The following is a 17,272-nucleotide window of genomic DNA, read 5'->3' as shown; positions in this document are numbered from 1 at the left end:
CCATTGATTCCAATGATGGAAATTACAGCTTACCCCAGGCCACAAGTTGGACATGCTTTCTAAAGAACGATCAGAACCAGATTCAGAATCAGAATCAGGTCTGATATCACTGGCACATGTTGTGAAATTTCTTGTTATGTGGCAACAGTACATTGCTATACATAATACTACAAATTGCAATGAGAGGTATGTATAAAAAAATAAATTAAATAAGTTGTGCAAAAAGAGAGAAAAAATAATAGTGAGGTAGTGTTCAAGGATTCATTGTCCATTCGGAAATCTGATGGCAGAGGTGAAAAAGCTGTTCCTGAAACATTGTGTATGTGTCTTGAGGCTCCTGTTCCTTCTCCTTGATGGTAACAATGAGAAGAGGACATGTCCTGAGTGCTGGTGGTCCTTAATGGTGGATGCCTCCTTATTTGAGACATCAGCTTTTGAAGGTGCCTTCAATGTTGGGGAGGCTATTGTCCGTTGTAAATGAGAATACAGTCACTAGGGAGATGCAGCTGGTAGATATAAAAGTCATAAAAGTCTTCATTTGGGACACACAGAAGCTGGTAGCCTTTGGAGTCACGATAGAGAGACAGAGACTTCCTGACCCAACATTACTGCACATTTTTAGATGTTAAAGATCAAAGGTAACAGGACAATTTCTAGAGTTGCAATGCCTTCATAATGCTTGTTTTGAGTTACGTGTAATATTTCAAATGCCTGGATCTTCCCACCAACGCACCCAAAATGAGTGTTAGTTACGGTATTCTCTTGAGTTGATGGAGTGTTGATTGCATTCATGCATATGCAGACATCTCATGTTAATTGGATGTTTCCTGTTCTGAATTCCATTTTAAATTTAATCTACAATCCAGATTCACATCTGATGGTTGGTTGCAGAAGCTTAATATTTTCTATATTGCATCTCCAAAATACCTCCTAACTGTGTTCATGATGAAGCTGGCTGAGCTTACAACCTTCTGCTGCTTTATCTGATCCTGTGCAGAAGCCCCACCATACCATTTGATGATGCAATCATTTAAAATGCTCTCCAAGGTACATCTGTAGAAATTTACAAGTCTTTGGTACATACCCCGGAGTTCTGAAAGAGGTAGCTGAAGAAATTATGAAGGCTTTAGTAATGATCTTTCAAGAATCATTAGATTCAGACATGGTTATGGGAGACTAGAAAATTGCAAATGTCAATCCACTCTTCAAGAAGGAGGGGGGGCAGAAGAAAGGAAATTATAGGCCAGTTAGCCTGAGCTCAGTGTTTGGGAAGATGTTGGAGTTGATTATCAAGGAAAAGTACTTGGAAGTCATGATAAAATAGGTCAAAGGCAGCATGTTTTCCTTAAGGGAAAATCTAGCTTTACAAATCTGTTAGAATCCTTTGAGGAAATAACAAGCAGGATAGACAAAAGAGTATTGGTGGGTGTACTGTAATTGGATTTTCAGAAGGCCATTGATAAGGTACAGCACACAAGGCTGCCTAACAAGGAAGCTGATCCCAAGTCTTTTAGATGATTTTGCCAAGGCCCAGTATATAGCTAAGAGAAAGGGTACAAGGATAAATGCTTGAAAACCATTTTCATGCATGTAGTTTGTTGAAGTTGTATTCTTTACAGTGAACTGGATGATGGAGGAGAAGCATGGAGGTGAATTGGACTGCTATTGTCAAATACTGCATGATTATTGTACCATGTTAGCCCATATGGATGATTTCATTTTGTAACCATTGGGAGTTGTCCAGTAACAAAACTCTGACCGGAAAGATACAAACACACTGAAGTCGATTATGACATGTTTACCAAAGAACTGACTGTCAGCTACAGGGGGATAAAACCAGAAGCCCATAAGCAGATCATTATTAAGGGAGCAGAGATGGAAAGGTTCAGTTATTTTAAACTCCTTGGTGTTAACATATCAGATAATCTGTTCTGGGATCATCACAAAGAAGGCATGACAGCACCTCACTTCCTTAAAAGTTTGTGTAGATTTGGCATTTCATCAAAACCATTTAATAAGCTTCTATAAAGTTAAAAAGACAGACACAGAGGATAGTGCATTGGCTGCAAGGCTAACAACATCAGGTCACGAACTTATTTTTGAGGAGAGTGGTGATGGTTATGAAAACAAGAAAGACTGCATTCGAGAAGGAACCAATAGTAATATCAACTGACAAAAGGTTAAGGAAACAAAGCTGACTGATCAGGAATTTCTTGTGAATAGAGGGAAGGATGCAGTCGGCAATTGTGTGGACAAAATAAGGTTGGCAGGTTTCCAAACGGAGATGTCAGGAAGTGATATTTTCTCCTATTATGTTCACATTTGAGACTTGGGAATTAGAGCCTGACTCAAACAAGGACTACAAAGAATGGTCTTAGTTTTAGTCATTAAGGGATCCCGCACATGTTGCTGAGGACGGAAGGGGCAAAGGAAAGGGATTTAAGATGATGTAGTGGAGAAAGGAAGCTGGTGTTATTTTTGTTCTGTGCTGTTTTGATAGGGTAGTGGGGATTTTTGAAGTGGTTAGTGAGGCCCTGGCAGTCCAAAAATATGTAATCAACAATATGCACTTCCATTTGTAAATGCTTCTAATGTAGAGAGATGTACTGAATGACTTTGCGAGAATGCTGTTAAGCAAAAAATGGATGCTGAATTACATGGAGAGTTTAATGATTTCATTGGAGGCTCGTGAAAAAGCTTTTTAAAGGAGAAAGGAAATTAAAGTAGTGACGAGATTTGCTTTGGGGATTTCATCAAACACCTCCGCTCTATCCGCCACAAGCGGAACTTCCCAGTAGTCAAATATTTTAATTCCAATTCCTCTCACAAACAGGAGAAAGTCTGCAGATGCTGGAAATCCAAGCAACACACACAAAATGCTGGAGGAACTCAGTAGGCCAAGAGTCCTGCCAAAAGGTCTCAGCTCAAAACGTTGGCTGTACTTTTTTGCATAGATGCTGCCCGGCCTGCTGAATTCTGATTCCTATTCCTGTTTCAACATGTCAGTCCATGGCCTCCTCCTGTGCCATGATGAGGTCACCCTCAGGGTAGAGGAGCAACACATTATATTCCTTATGGGTATCCTCCAATCTGAAAGCATGAGCTTCGATTTCTCCTTCTGGTAAAAAAATTATTAATTGTTCCCTCCCCTCCAATTCCCTATTCTGGCCTCTTAACTCTTCTCACCTGCCTATCACTTCCCCCTTGGTCCACTGCTGTTTCCCTTTCTCCCATGGTCCACTCTCTTCTCCTATAAGATTCCTTTCTCTCCAGCCCTTTACCTTTCCTACCCACCTGGCTTCACCTATCACCTTCGAGCTAGATTCCTTCCCCTCCCCCCATCTTTTTATTTCGGCATCTTCCCCCTTCCTCTCAGGCCCTCAAGAAGGATCTTGGCCCAAAACTTCAACTGTTTATTGATTTCCATAGATGCTGCCTGAGGTGATGAGATTAAATTCAGTGACAGTAAATAGGTCAAATTGACAGAAGCATTTATAATTTATTGGTTACATTTTGAGTAGAGTGGAGGTGGGCTGGGTACCACCCAGGGGAAAAATACAGAGGAAGAGAAAGTACTTCGAAAAACAATTCAACTGATTTGAACCAGCAGGTGAGGCAACGTGTATGGAGAGAGAAACAGTTAAAGTTTTCACCTGAATTGTTAACTGTTTACCTTTCCAAAGATACTGCCTAACCTGCTGACTTGTTACAGCATTTTACGTGTTTATTTCAAATTCTGGCATCTGCAGATTTGTTTTTTTAATTTGTTATTGAATATGGTTTGTTATTGTTCTAATGAAACAAAATGGAAGTTAGTAGTGTATTAAGACTGCCATGCAAATACAAATCATCATAGATGCAATTAGTATTGTACAATTTTACTATTGTAAATATTATTATAGACATCGTATCATTTCCTGCAAAACTTCAAATTTTTGTTTACAAAGTTGTTCACCTGATCATGGTCCATTTTGACTGACACCTTTCTCTATCCCACCTCCATATCCCCTTTTCTGATCCAATGAAAATTAGAGAGCTTATTTGTGTATGTTCTGAGATAACATCAGTAGGTTACTCAGGCATGCATGACTTCACAGCCAAGCCCTTATGTCTCCAATCATTACTCATGCAGGTACTTCTTTGGGTGTCTTCTCATTGTAGATCACAATAGGAATTTGACTGATTTTCTCTCCTCCCATACACCACACCATATTGTATCTTTCCCTCATCTCTGCCCCAGCTGCTTCTTTGTTTGATGTTGGCAAAATTAGCAAATGAGGCTGCTCTTATCTTCATATATATCTTAGTCTATGTCCTTTACTAATGACTGCAATGGGCCAACATTTTCATTGTATCTTGACCCCTTTTCTGAAAAATAATGGTACAAGATTCAAGATTGTGTAATGTCATTTCCAGTACACAAAGCTTAAAGGAGGAAAAAAAGTTGTTACTCTGGATCTGATGCAATACAAAAACACAATAAGATAAAACAGATTGCATAATAAATATAAGTACATATAATAACTTGTACTGTATACACAGATTGCATACATAGATTAGATAATATACCACGGTCATGTTTGCATTGTGAGATATGATTTAAACAATGCATTTAATGGAAGAAGTGTTCACTTTTTCACTATAAAGCTTTTTGAATTTTAAATGTTATTTTTCAATCAAATTTATTTCTAAAATATTCACGCTTGGATATGGTTTAAAGATGTTGTATCTTGATTTTCTTTCCAGTCACTTGTGAAACATCCTGGGGTAAAATGGTTGCCCTATTATGTGCATCTATGTAATACATTTATTATGTAATTACATCTACAGTCTTTATGAGGATGAGTCTGAACAATATAAGATCCTGGGAGAATGTGACAGGTTAAACGTTGAGACTTTTCCACTAGTGGGAGAATCTTAAACCAAGGGGCACAATTGTAAGATCAGTGGGTGGTAATGTAAATCTAAGGCACGTTGGAACAACTTCTCACAGAGGGTGGTGAATGTCTGGCATTCTCTCCCCTGGGACGGTATGATTCATTAAGGGGTATCTAACTTGTAACTATGTACTTTTTTGAAGGATTAGGGAACTGGCACAGAAGAGGAGATGGGGTCTGGAACAAAAGAACCTTTGTCATTTTGAATAGCTGCGTGGAACGCTGCTTTTCTTATGTTCTTATTTTATATTATACTACTTTTCTAACTATGTTTTCCTCCACCCTTTCAGGCTTACTATGCACGTGATGCATTGGCCAAAAATCTATACAACCGGTTGTTCACTTGGCTTGTGAACAGAATCAATGGGAGCATTAAGGTACTAAAAGTGTTTTTGTTGATGATGTAGAATTGATACCCATAAATGCAAGTAGCCAAAATGATGATTTTATTGAATGAATAGCTGATATTGATTAAATATTCTTATATTTAATCAATATCAGCTATTCATTTTAAAAGTCTCAATGTGACTTCAGAATTGGGTTTAATATCGTCGGCATAGGTAGTGAAATTTGCTGTCTTTGCAGCAGTACAATGCAATACACAATAATAGAAAAAATACATGAATTACAGTTCACATAAAAACATGAATTTGAAAAACATGAACTATTTAAGATGTATATTAAATAGTTAAACTAAATAAATAATGCAAAATTAAAAATAAAAAGAGTAGTGAGGTAGCGTTCGCAGGTTCAATGTCCATTCTGCTCAGTAATCAACCAAAATGCTTCAAAGAACTGTGTCTTGTTTAGAAACCTTGGCATTCTCACACCTGTAAAATCTATTCTTAATAACGTGCTGAGGTCTGGGATATGCAAGAGTGGGATTACTTTTTTTACTTAAATCATGTATCGTATTAGGTATATGCTTCATTGATCGATTGCCTATTCCCTCGGATGTAACTTGGACACTCAAAAGTGTTGATCCCATAATTTTTTTTTATTTAACTGGAATAATCTGATAACTGAGAGTATCTTTTGTAAAAAAAAATTAATCCTTCCATATAACTGTGGAAAATAGACTAGTGATTTGAATAATACCGTCCCTTAAAAGTGACTTCAGATTGCTTGCTGTACTCTGGAGGTATGCCATTTTCATTAGGCTTAAAAGAGAGTCATAACATTTTAAAATAAGCACCACCAATAGAAGTGGGAAAAGCAAAGTTCAGCTAAGTGTGCAATGGTAACTGTGCACAGCACACAGTTTCCAACATTCATTCCATTGATTGAATTTGGAACTAAATTTTATAAAACTAGACACATAATACCGCACACAGTGCAAACAAAGCTTGTTAGAGTTTCACAATAAATTAGCTTGCACCTGGCAATCATTGCATCTAAGCTGAACAGTTTCAGTGACACCCACTACAAGATTAAAGTGAGAGGTGGAAAGGAGATTCTTTCCAGCCATTGTTTGACCTGAGCTTAACAAAAATAGCTAATCAACTATTATGTTTTGTAACTTTAAAACATCAAATTAATTCAAAGGAGACATGAGAGTCTGGTGACACAGATCTAGTTCGAAGTTACTGTAAGCAAGGTGCTCACATATCATGTGGTAGCATGCTGACTTCTGTACTTTTTCATATAACCTGTAATTAATTATTTAAATGTACAAGAATGCTTAATCAAACAGTATCTGTACAAGATTACTCAATATTATTGAAGTATTAAATACACAACATCAGCAACTTTCTGATCTGAATCATTTGAATGCATAATATAAAGTAAATAATTTATTTTCCTAATTTGTCAAATATTTTTTACAATAGGCACAGACCAAAGTGAGAAAGAAGGTGATGGGAGTGCTAGACATATATGGATTTGAAATTTTTGAAGTAAGTTTTAAGATCAATAATCCCTTAACTTTGAAGCCTTGCTTTGGATTTACAGGTTATGTTTCACTTGACATAGATTAAGCAAAACGAGAAATTCCAGTTCAATGTCCTTTATGAGTGTTACACTCAGCAGTGGCTGAATGTTTGCATTCAGAAAATCATCCTTCTTCAATCCTCCATGTGATATAAAAGATTGGGTATATACTCAGAACATAACAAAAACTTTGGGTCTTTTTGAAATGTTGAAGCATAGAGTGATAGAAAATAGGAGCAGGAATTGGCTAATCAGGCATATAAGAGTCTGCTCAACTATTTGGCTCCAAATTTGGTACCTTCTTCTTGCCTTCTCCCCATATTTTTTGATTGCTTTAATATTTAGAAATACATTTCATATTATATTTCCAAAGAAGGACAACACTCAGCAATTAGATTGCCACTTGTACCTAGTCACAGTAGGCCGGTATATCATGAGTATACTGGCATTGACTAACTGAGCAAAGCTCAGGGATCTCATCTGTTTCCCTATTCGCAGCAATACGTCTGTGACCCTGCAATGACCACACTCCATAGTGAATGATAGAACATGTTATTAATTAATGAAAGTCTTTAATTGAAATTCCATTAGAATGTAAAGCTTGTTTTGGCCCTGAAGAATCTCGTCACAAAACAATACTGGGGTCAATACCGGGGTAAATTGTGAGATGGGATTGATTAACTAGACTTCTGTGCCTTTTGTTGTGTAACTGTAGGAGTGATCTCTTTGAGGTATTTCAGATGATTAAAGGATTTTGTGGAACATTTACAGAAAAGCTATAGCTAAAGATAACAATAGAGATGCAGATAACAGTACTACATAACAATTTTAGAGTTAGCTTTTCTCAAAGGTGATGTTTTGAAGGATCTTTTTTATACGGGTAATGCAAATCTGGAGCCCCATTACTTAATATTCACTTGTCTAATATTCAGAACTGAGATAAGTACTTTTTTTTAGGTAAGGATGAATAACCTAGATGTGGCAATTTGATACAGCTATTGTGATAAATTTGATTAAAAATATTGTAATGACCAATAGACTTTACACGAAAAATAGCCTTAACATTTTCCATCTGGGACAGTTTATCTCAGTCAGTTTTGTTCCTTCATTTTTGCTTAAAGTTAGTGGATTCATTGGAAAAATGGCATACAATTCTACAGTGTAACATCTTTAAAAAGTGTATTGGAGTATAATAACATCTGATAGTCCAGAAAATCTGTTGATCTGGCACCACCGAAGTTTTGAGTGTGGCAGATTGAGTAAGGTTACTGTATAATTCTCCTTAATTGTCATACAGGCATTATTTGTTCTCGAATGGAGGTAGATTTTTTTTTCTTTAAAATTAGACTTTAGTTGGTGGTTCCTATTGGATGACAGGGAAACCATTGGGCAAATGTTCTTCCTCTTCAAATTAAGGGAGAGAAATATGTGGAAACATGGAAATGTGTTTTGAGGAAAATTACAATTGCCAAGTTTCAGAAATTGTGTTATACAGCCAAGTCATTCATCAATTCATCATGGTATGTTTCAGTTGCAGCAAAACTCTGATAATTCAGCACAACTTGGGACTTTGGTGGTATTGAACAGGCAGACAATTTCCTGACTATTGGATGTTTTTCCATTAATACCCTAAAACACTCTTAATTTACCTTCTTTTTGGATACAATACAGTAATGCACTTAAAGAGAATTCTTTTAAAGAGAATGTGGGAAACAGGATATCGGTGAATTTCAAGGGAGCATGGAAAGTGGAACCCTGGTGACTTTAAACAGATTACTGGAAACATCAGCTGGTGAGCCAGTTACCAGACCATCAAGATATCTAAATTATAGAAGAGTGGATTATCAGGGTTTTGTAGTATCAAAGTTTTAGAATGAGTACCAATATGTAGAGCTAATATTTTTAAAACTATACAAGTTCCACTTAAAATATTACCAGTTTTAAGAGTAAATTCAACTTCTCATTTGATGAAGAAACTGGAAGTTAATAACATTATAGGATTAGACTCAGAGTTGTAGCTTGTTCTTTAAGAATAACAACAAATATTCAGTTCTATTGAAAAGAACTAACCATTAAATGTTATAGTTAATTTTCAAAATGATGGAGACATTTTTAACCTGTTCTGCTCATTGTGTGGCCTCAGTTGTGTACTAAATAAATGGAACGTGTTGGGTGAACAGGATTAGGGTAAATGAAATGTAAGATGGAGAATGTAATCAGCCAACAATTCACTTAATGCTTCTAGTTAATATAACTTTGTTTCATTCAATATTTCTGAATTCATACAAGAAAAAAACATGAAAAATATTAACAACAGAAATATACTATAAACCGTAGCACAATAGATGAATTTCACCCTCTGTAATAGAGAGCTATGCTCAATTATCATTCCAGATTTTGTACTTAATACAAGAATTGAAATGCTTCTAAAAGACTAAACCATGTCAACAGGTAAATCAGTCAAGCACTAAGATGCCTTTTGATAAACACATTTATGCATTACTCCTCTCGATTCGTCTCTCTGATAAAACGAACTTCCATGGTTCAGGTAAGGATGGAGTTATGTCGAAAGAATTATGTATCTCTGCAGAATTCCATTGGAGTTCAATTTAAATGTTGGAGCAGCAGTACATTTTGAAAGTTTATAAGAAAATCAATGGATACCTATACCTTACAATTTAAAAATAAATTATTATATATATTCATCAAAAATCCACCGGCTGAGTAAAGAGCATTAGCTTCTGATGTGTAAATCCTGACATCGTTTATTGCGATTAAAAGAAATTGTTGCCTTGATACATTGTGGCTGGTGGGCAGAAAGCGCTGCTTTTCCCATTGACCTTAATGGATTTTAGTCGCGTTCATTCTCAGTTGTAACCAGATGCAGCACAGCTGTAATTCAGTGGCTTGAGGCAACAATGCAGCTGTCGCTAAATTTAAAATTAGTTTGAGTCATGGGGTCCAGTTAACCATTGTGAGATTTAAAATTACTTTCTAAAAGAAGATGACTTAAAAAATTCTGATCTCCTTAGGTTCTTAACTCTAAGTTCCCTCTGTGGGCTGAACAGTATTTGTTCAGAATCTTATTGGTGTTTTTCACAATAGATTGACAGGTGTTTAACATAAATATCATAATTGAAGAAAAAGTTGTTGTAATTACTTGAAAGACTGTATATCCACATTTTCAATTTTCATTTTAATACAGAGTGTTTAATCATTGGGTTTAGCTTCTAATACACTCGTGCAAAGAAATGGAATGTGTGACAGTTATTTCATTTGTCTGAAAGACTAATTATCATGTTTTTGACTATTGCAGTAAATTTATGTTTCTGGAAACAGCTGCCCCTTCAATCATTTCCCATGCTTTAAAAATATTGGCCTTGATTTTCTCTTTAAGCCCTGAATAACTGTAGTTGTTAAAAAAAACTTCTTTTAAGAAAAGGCTGTCTACCCTGAGGACATTTTGCCCCACAGCATTTTAGAAAATGACATGTCTTTGATGTCCATGCAAGACACCAAGACTTCAGCAGTGGATCAACTTGCTGCCTTTGATGGAATATCATATTCATCAAATTGCACCTTCCAGGTTTATTAACAATGTCTGAGCTGATATTTTGCAACCAGTTTTTGATCCCTCTGGTGCCATTTGTGGTTAATAATTAGTATTACTTTCAGTGAGCCTTTAAGATATACCATAATTCTGGAATGGAAGTACAAAATCTGTTGAAATCCCTGGCATATCAAAGAAGGTCTGAAAGAAAGTGAATAGCTGGTACTTCAGGTTGCAATGAAGGTTTACAGCATTGAGAATTCTGAAGACACAGTTGTTCTTTAGTTTTGTTTCAGACTGAATGTTAACAGTTTTACTATTGGTGCAGAAATTAGTACTTCAGTATTTGCATATATTATTATTAGTGGACACATTGGTTTGCAAATTTATAAGTACTGCTGTATCAATTTCCAGCACTTTTCTAATTTTGTTGTACTTCAAAACACACTGTACATGACACATTCAAATCTAAAGAGGACAGTTCCAGTTTGGGAAGCAGAGCAAAGTTACTCAAGTTACATGGTGGTGTCAAAGCTTTTCAGTAAAATCTTTCACTGATGTAGTTTCAAGTATGGATAGGAGTTTCAAACTTTTATGTTGAGCACCAGCTACATCAGATACCACTGGGTGATTTAATGGAAAGATGGATAGATGATATACATCATCAAAAAATAATAAAGAAGAAAGTTAGAGTTAAAACATTACAAAGCAATTTTAACATGTCTTAATTCCATGAGACTGGAAATCTAGAATGTATTTGCCTCTAAGCACCATTGGTGCTATGGTAGGGAAATTTTCACTTTGGCAGTAATAGAAATTGAATAATAAAATTTCAGAGCCAAGATAGGTAATTTAAGATGAATCATTGATTAATGAACAGATCTGGGGGATTGAAAGGTCTCCTTTAGTTATTGTAAAAGAGGGATCTAGGTGTAAAGGGTGAAAGGTGCTGATGTGAGGATTAAAGGAGATGGTTATTAATAACATGTCAGAGGATCTTTGGGTGCAGACTCAACATATCTGGCTGGATTGCATTCCCTAAATAGGATAGAATGAATAATTGTGCTGATTGGGCAAATGTTGCTGATGGATTGTTGTTAATTGTTGACTGCCTTGTCAGTCAAAGGTATGTTCTTTATTCAGATTGATCTGCTAAACTGTGAATCAATGGTGAGAGAGTGAAAGCTTTCATTGTCACCTCAGCAGACATTTAGACACAGTGATGGTGAGCAGATGAGAGGAAGAATGGCTGGTGGGTCTGTGAAATAGTGAAAAGCAGCTAAGAGATTAGTGGAAGATCACTGGAGCCGCTAGTTAAAGATTTCAATTGGCAAATCAAAGAAAACTGGTAGTAACAGACCAGTTGAACTGTCTTAATTTTTCAATATCAAGTTTGTAAATAAAAGAAAAAGTAATGCATAGTGCAGCCTGGTTAAAATATGGCAATTTCTTTCAGAAGGTGCCCCATAAGGGGCCAAGGGCTACAGTGCAGCACATCCATCAAACTGAAAAGAATAGGGAAGAAGATGAAGGAAGAAGTAGTAACCAAATGGGCATAAAGGTTAATGTGTGAATGAATAGTCATATCAATAGCGTGCAATTGTTTCACAGTCACGGACAGTTTTGTAAAAATGCCCGAGGATTAAGCAGGTTTTATTCAATTAAGACAAAGAAAGTTTATGCAATTTAGTGAGACAGACAGATTCATTCAGATGTTGTTCAGCTAACCTGGCTACAGCTGCTCAGCAGTATCAGAAAGATGACAATATAGCAAAGACCTTGAAAGTAAGTACAGGGTATGAAAGAAAGAGAATCACTGAAAAGGAGCTGAGCTTTGAATTCTAATTCAGGTGCACATACAGTACCTTAAGAAAGTATTCAGCCCCCACAACTATTTTCACATTTTGCTCTCTCATTTTCTAAATTTAAAGTATATAGTAGTAGGATTTTTTTTTTTTAGCTAATTGTGTATCATGTCAAGAATTCCAAAACCTGTCAACAATTTACTAAAAATTAAAAACCAGAATTGTGAGGCTGAAAAGGTATTCATCCCCTTTGTAATTACCACATTAACTTTCCTCAGGTGTAATATTATATATTACCTTACCAACTCACTACCCAATTTATTGATGTAGAAGAATGGCACCTGTAAGAGTGGCTACTGTGACGCTAAGTCTCTCTGCGTGAGCTGCAGAAGTCAGTGGTTGCAACTAGAGATGAAGTTCATGGCTCCACAATCTATAAGGCCTTGCACAAAAAAGGATATTTGTTCAAGAGTGGCAAGAAAGAAGCTCTGGCTAAAAAAAATAGCAACCCTTGCCTGTAAAGACTTGGCAAAGTTTCACTTAGAAGATACTGTAAACGTATGGAAGAAGGTCTTGAGATCGGATGAGACTAAATTGGAAATTATGACCTGAATGCGAAGTGGTACATGTGGCATAAATTTAAAATTGCGCATCAGCCAGCTTCACCACAAACGATGAAGAAACAAACGGAGGCGAAGCTGATTCGAAGGATGAGCCACATTGGTGTATCACAAAGCTGGAGCACGATATGTTCATGACACACTTGCATACGAGTTGTTATCGCTGTCACTGTTGGAGTGAACGATTTGGAGAGGAGTCAATGCGAAAGAGTTTCAATGCCCGTCCACCTACCCCGGGTGCCGGTTTGGATTGCTCCAACCACCGAGCTGATTTGGTGAGATCGAGAACCTTCGGGCTGTGCAACTCGGGTGTGTCACTGCATCGGGATCCAGGTTGTGGAGAGAAGCACTGCTCAGTGATTGGACAATTTAACTTTAAATGCCGGCCCAGATAGACAGGGAAGTCCGAGTGCAGAGGCGAAGGTCAGGCTGATTTCACTTGATCTCTAGTGGTTGTCATGTCTGTGAGTTTCATGCCGTTTGTCCTGCTAATATGATGAACTTGAGATTGAGGCTTGGGCCTATTACTCTAGCTACTCCAGGGAGTGGACCTAATGACTAAATATGGTTTAATTGGGTTGTTTGGGTTGCCTGTAAGCAAACAAATCTCAAAGTGTATGATATATACACCCTTTCATAATAAACATACTTTGATCTGATTTGAAGTTCGTCTTTCAGCAGGACAATGACCAAAAGCACACTGCCAGAGCATCCATGGAGGTGACTGAATATTAGGAAAAGTTATGTCTTTAAGTGACCAAGTCAGAGTTCTGACCTTAAGCTGATCTAACATCTCTGGCAAGACCTTAATATTGCTGTCCACTGCCGCTCCCCAACTAACCTGTCAGAGCTTGAGCAATTTTGCATGGAGGAATGGTGCTCCATCACATTGTGCAAAGCTAATAGAGATTTATTCAAAAGACTACTGGGTGCAGTAGCTATGAGAGAGCAAAGGAGGATAAATACTTTTGAACTGCTGACCATTTCAGGTTTTGAATTTTTTTGTTTTTCATGTTTTACAATTTTCCCTGTTTTTTGTGCTCTACTATGTGGAAAAAAGAACATGTGATTCACAAATAAAAATTTTTAGTTAAATTAATCAAAATTACTGGTTGTAATAATCATTTATGTGAACAAATAGTTGGGGGCTGAATACTTTCATAAGGCATTGTATATCAAACAGATGTACTTAGGCCACGAGCCTAATTTTGGTCAATGATACAATTCACGGCCGCATGAACCAAATGTGTTCCAAAAATAATAACTTTGCTACAGGAGAACTGAAAGATCTTGCCCTATGAATATGTGCTAAGCTGAACAGTAATGGAGTAAAGTATTTTCTAAGTTTGTGCATTGTCAAGTTGATTTTCTGCTTTAAAAATTTTGCATTTTATGCATAACAATTGAGAGACTTTCATTTCAAAAGACAGCACATAAAACATATTTTCAATGAGCATTTTCATTTTCGAGGAATTGTTTTTCTTTGCAAAGATAGTGAGCATTTTGAAAATTCTCGCACAATGGCTGATTTTAATGTCTGGTATCCTCCATTTTTAAATGAAACCTGTACCAGGACATATATCAGGTTGTGAATTACAGTAGAAAATCAGTTCTGCCACATTATCACTTCAATCTAACCCTCTACTTTGACCTCATACCTTGGTTCATGTTGATAATTATAGTCACAATTCAAGCAGGGTCCATTGTATGCTTTGCATTGGAAGAGAGCACTGGGGCGGAACTGGAAATAGGAGGCCCACATATGCTCAGAGATGGATGACTAATCTGAGGGTCAGAATGGTGTTAATTAAGAAATGGCACAGCTGGGAATTAATTCTAAATAAAGCCACTATAGCTTGGATAGAGCTTTCATTGCTGGGGCACTCTGTTTCCAAATTCCTGGCATTTTCATTCCAATCATGCTGAATGTGCCCTTTCTTCCTACCTGTCCGTCATGTTTGTTTCCTGCTGGTATTGATGTAGATAATGTATGCTGCTGCACAATGAGGACACATGCTGCAGTTATTGTGAGAATTTTTGTCCAAAGGGTTGCAATGCTACTTGGTCAGCAAGAGCTGCAATAACAAGAGGCCATTTAAGCACAGTTTCCCCAAAACACTACCCATCCGTGTTAAACATTAGAATCAGATTTATTATCACTGACATAGGTTGTTTTGTGGCAGCAGTACAGAGCAATACGTCAAATACACTATAAATTTCTGTAAGAAATATATTTAATATATACTGTATATTATTTAATGTATTTAATACATATAGTATAATTATTATATATGACAATTATTAACTGACTAAAATGTATTATTAGCTTACAAAACTGAAACATAAACCTAAATTCTGTTCCGTAAGCTAAGTCTAATGAGATGTTTTTGGGAAATAGAGAATTCCTTCATTACCGACAAATAGCCATTGCTAATGTTATTGATCAACATTTTACAAGACAACTCTTGTGTCATAACTATGAATGATATATAAGTCCTCTATTATGTCAGTAATCAAGGGTGTATTCAAGAATTAGTTATCAGCTACTTCACAAACCCCTCATGCTCTAGTTATTGATGCAAAAGCTAGGAAGATAGTATGATGTGCCATTTTCATGCCATGTTGAGAAATATGCTTTATGAATTGTTTTTCAAAGGCACATTATTATTTTAAGTATTCAGAGTGGATTCTGGTTAATTGGGACACATCGGGAACATTTTGGCCTGTATTAAGTGGCAGCTCCAGTTAGCTGAAATTTCTTGGAAATCATTAAAAGGTATAAAAAAAATCAAACTACCATTTAACTGGGTAAGAAATTTTTTATTTAAATGAAATACAGAGCAAATTAGAACACTACAAATACCTCTACAGTACTACCAAACTATGTACTACTTCCTAATAGTTATTGGCAGAGGAATTCATCTGCCGTTTTCTTTAGATTGACTGTAAAAGAACAAAATCAGTGCAGACACCTAGTGCAAATAATAAGCTGCCTCCTGAAAATGCCTTTAGTTGATTGAATCCTCCATATCTTCATTTTCATTGTAACATTCAAAATGATTGTCAACACCTTTAAATTCCTTGTAGTTCCTAACTATTTGGGCTACTGAAATCTTTCCATTTTCACTCCTGGCCGTCTCTGGCATGTCCAGGCCTGAACGCTTGAAACCCCAGTGAGCAAAACTCAGGATGAGGCTTTTCATTCTAGGACGAGGGAGATGTCTTCCTTTTTTAAAGAAAGGGGCTTCTCTTCCTCCACTATCAACTCTGCTCTTAAACGCATCTCCCCCATTTCACGTACATCTGCTCTCACTCCATCCTCTCGCCACCCCACTAGGAATAGGGTTCCCCTGGTCCTCACCTACCACCCCACCAGCCTCCGGGTCCAACATATTATTCTCCGTAACTTCCGCCACCTCCAACGGGATCCCACCACTAAGCACATCTTTCCCTCCCCCCCCCCCGCATTCCGCAGGGATCGCTCCCTACACAACTCCCTTGTCCATTCATCCCCCCCATCCCTCCCCACTGATCTCCCTCCTGGCACTTATCCGTGTAAGCGGAACAAGTGCTACACATGCCTTTACACTTCCTCCCTTACCACCATTCAGGGCCCCAAACAGTCCTTCCAGGTGAGGCAACACTTCACCTGTGAGTCGACTGGGGTGATATACTGCGTCCGGTGCTCCCGATGTGGCCTTTTATATATTGGCGAGACCCGACACAGACTGGGAGACCGCTTTGCTGAACATCTACGCTCTGTCCGCCAGAGAAAGCAGGATCTCCCAGTGGCCACACATTTTAATTCCACATCCCATTTCCATTCTGACATGTCCATCCACGGCCTCCTCTACTGTAAAGATGAAGCCACACTCAGGTTGGAGGAACAACACCTTATATTCCGTCTGGGTAGCCTCCAACCTGATGGCATGAACATCGACTTCTCTAACTTCCGCTAAGGCCCCACCTCCCCCTCGTACCCCATCTGTTACTTATTCTTATGCACACATTCTTTCTCTCACTCTCCTTTTTCTCCCTCTGTCCCTCTGAATATACCTCTTGCCCATCCTCTGGGTCCCCCCCTCCCTTGTCTTTCTTCCCGGACCTCCTGTCCCATGATCCTCTCGTATCCCCTTTTGCCTATCATCTGTCCAGCTCTTGGCTCTATCCCTCCCCCTCCTGTCTTCTCCTATCATTTTGGATCTCCCCCTCCCCCTCCAACTTTCAAATCCCTTACTCACTCTTCCTTCAATTAGTCCTGACGAAGGGTCTCGGCCTGAAACGTCGACTGCACCTCTTCCTACAGATGCTGCCTGGCCTGCTGCGTTCACCAGCAACTTTGATGTGTGTTGCTTGAATTTCCAGCATCTGCAGAATTCCTGTTGTTTTCTGAAATAGTCTTGCTGCTTATTTCTAGCCAACTATCAGTGA

At 37.6% G+C, this 17,272-nt stretch overlaps 1 protein-coding gene across 4 annotated transcripts in view; it reads left to right on the top strand.

Moving 5' to 3' along the window:
* Positions 1-17,272, top strand: part of myo1b (myosin IB) — a 274,322-nt gene that overhangs the window by 191,526 nt on the left and 65,524 nt on the right. For all 4 annotated transcript variants that reach the window (XM_072261652.1, XM_072261653.1, XM_072261655.1 and 1 more), the window contains 2 exons: positions 5,228-5,314; positions 6,767-6,832. In XM_072261652.1, coding sequence (XP_072117753.1) covers positions 5,228-5,314; positions 6,767-6,832 — 153 coding nt within the window. The remainder of the gene's footprint in view (positions 1-5,227; positions 5,315-6,766; positions 6,833-17,272) is intronic.

This window comes from Mobula birostris, chromosome 6, assembly GCF_030028105.1.
Source record: "Mobula birostris isolate sMobBir1 chromosome 6, sMobBir1.hap1, whole genome shotgun sequence".
In the NCBI taxonomy this organism is placed as follows: Eukaryota; Metazoa; Chordata; class Chondrichthyes; order Myliobatiformes; family Myliobatidae; genus Mobula; species Mobula birostris.
The sequence above is the reverse complement of the archived record's forward strand: the minus strand, read 5'-3'. Positions and strand labels throughout refer to the sequence as shown.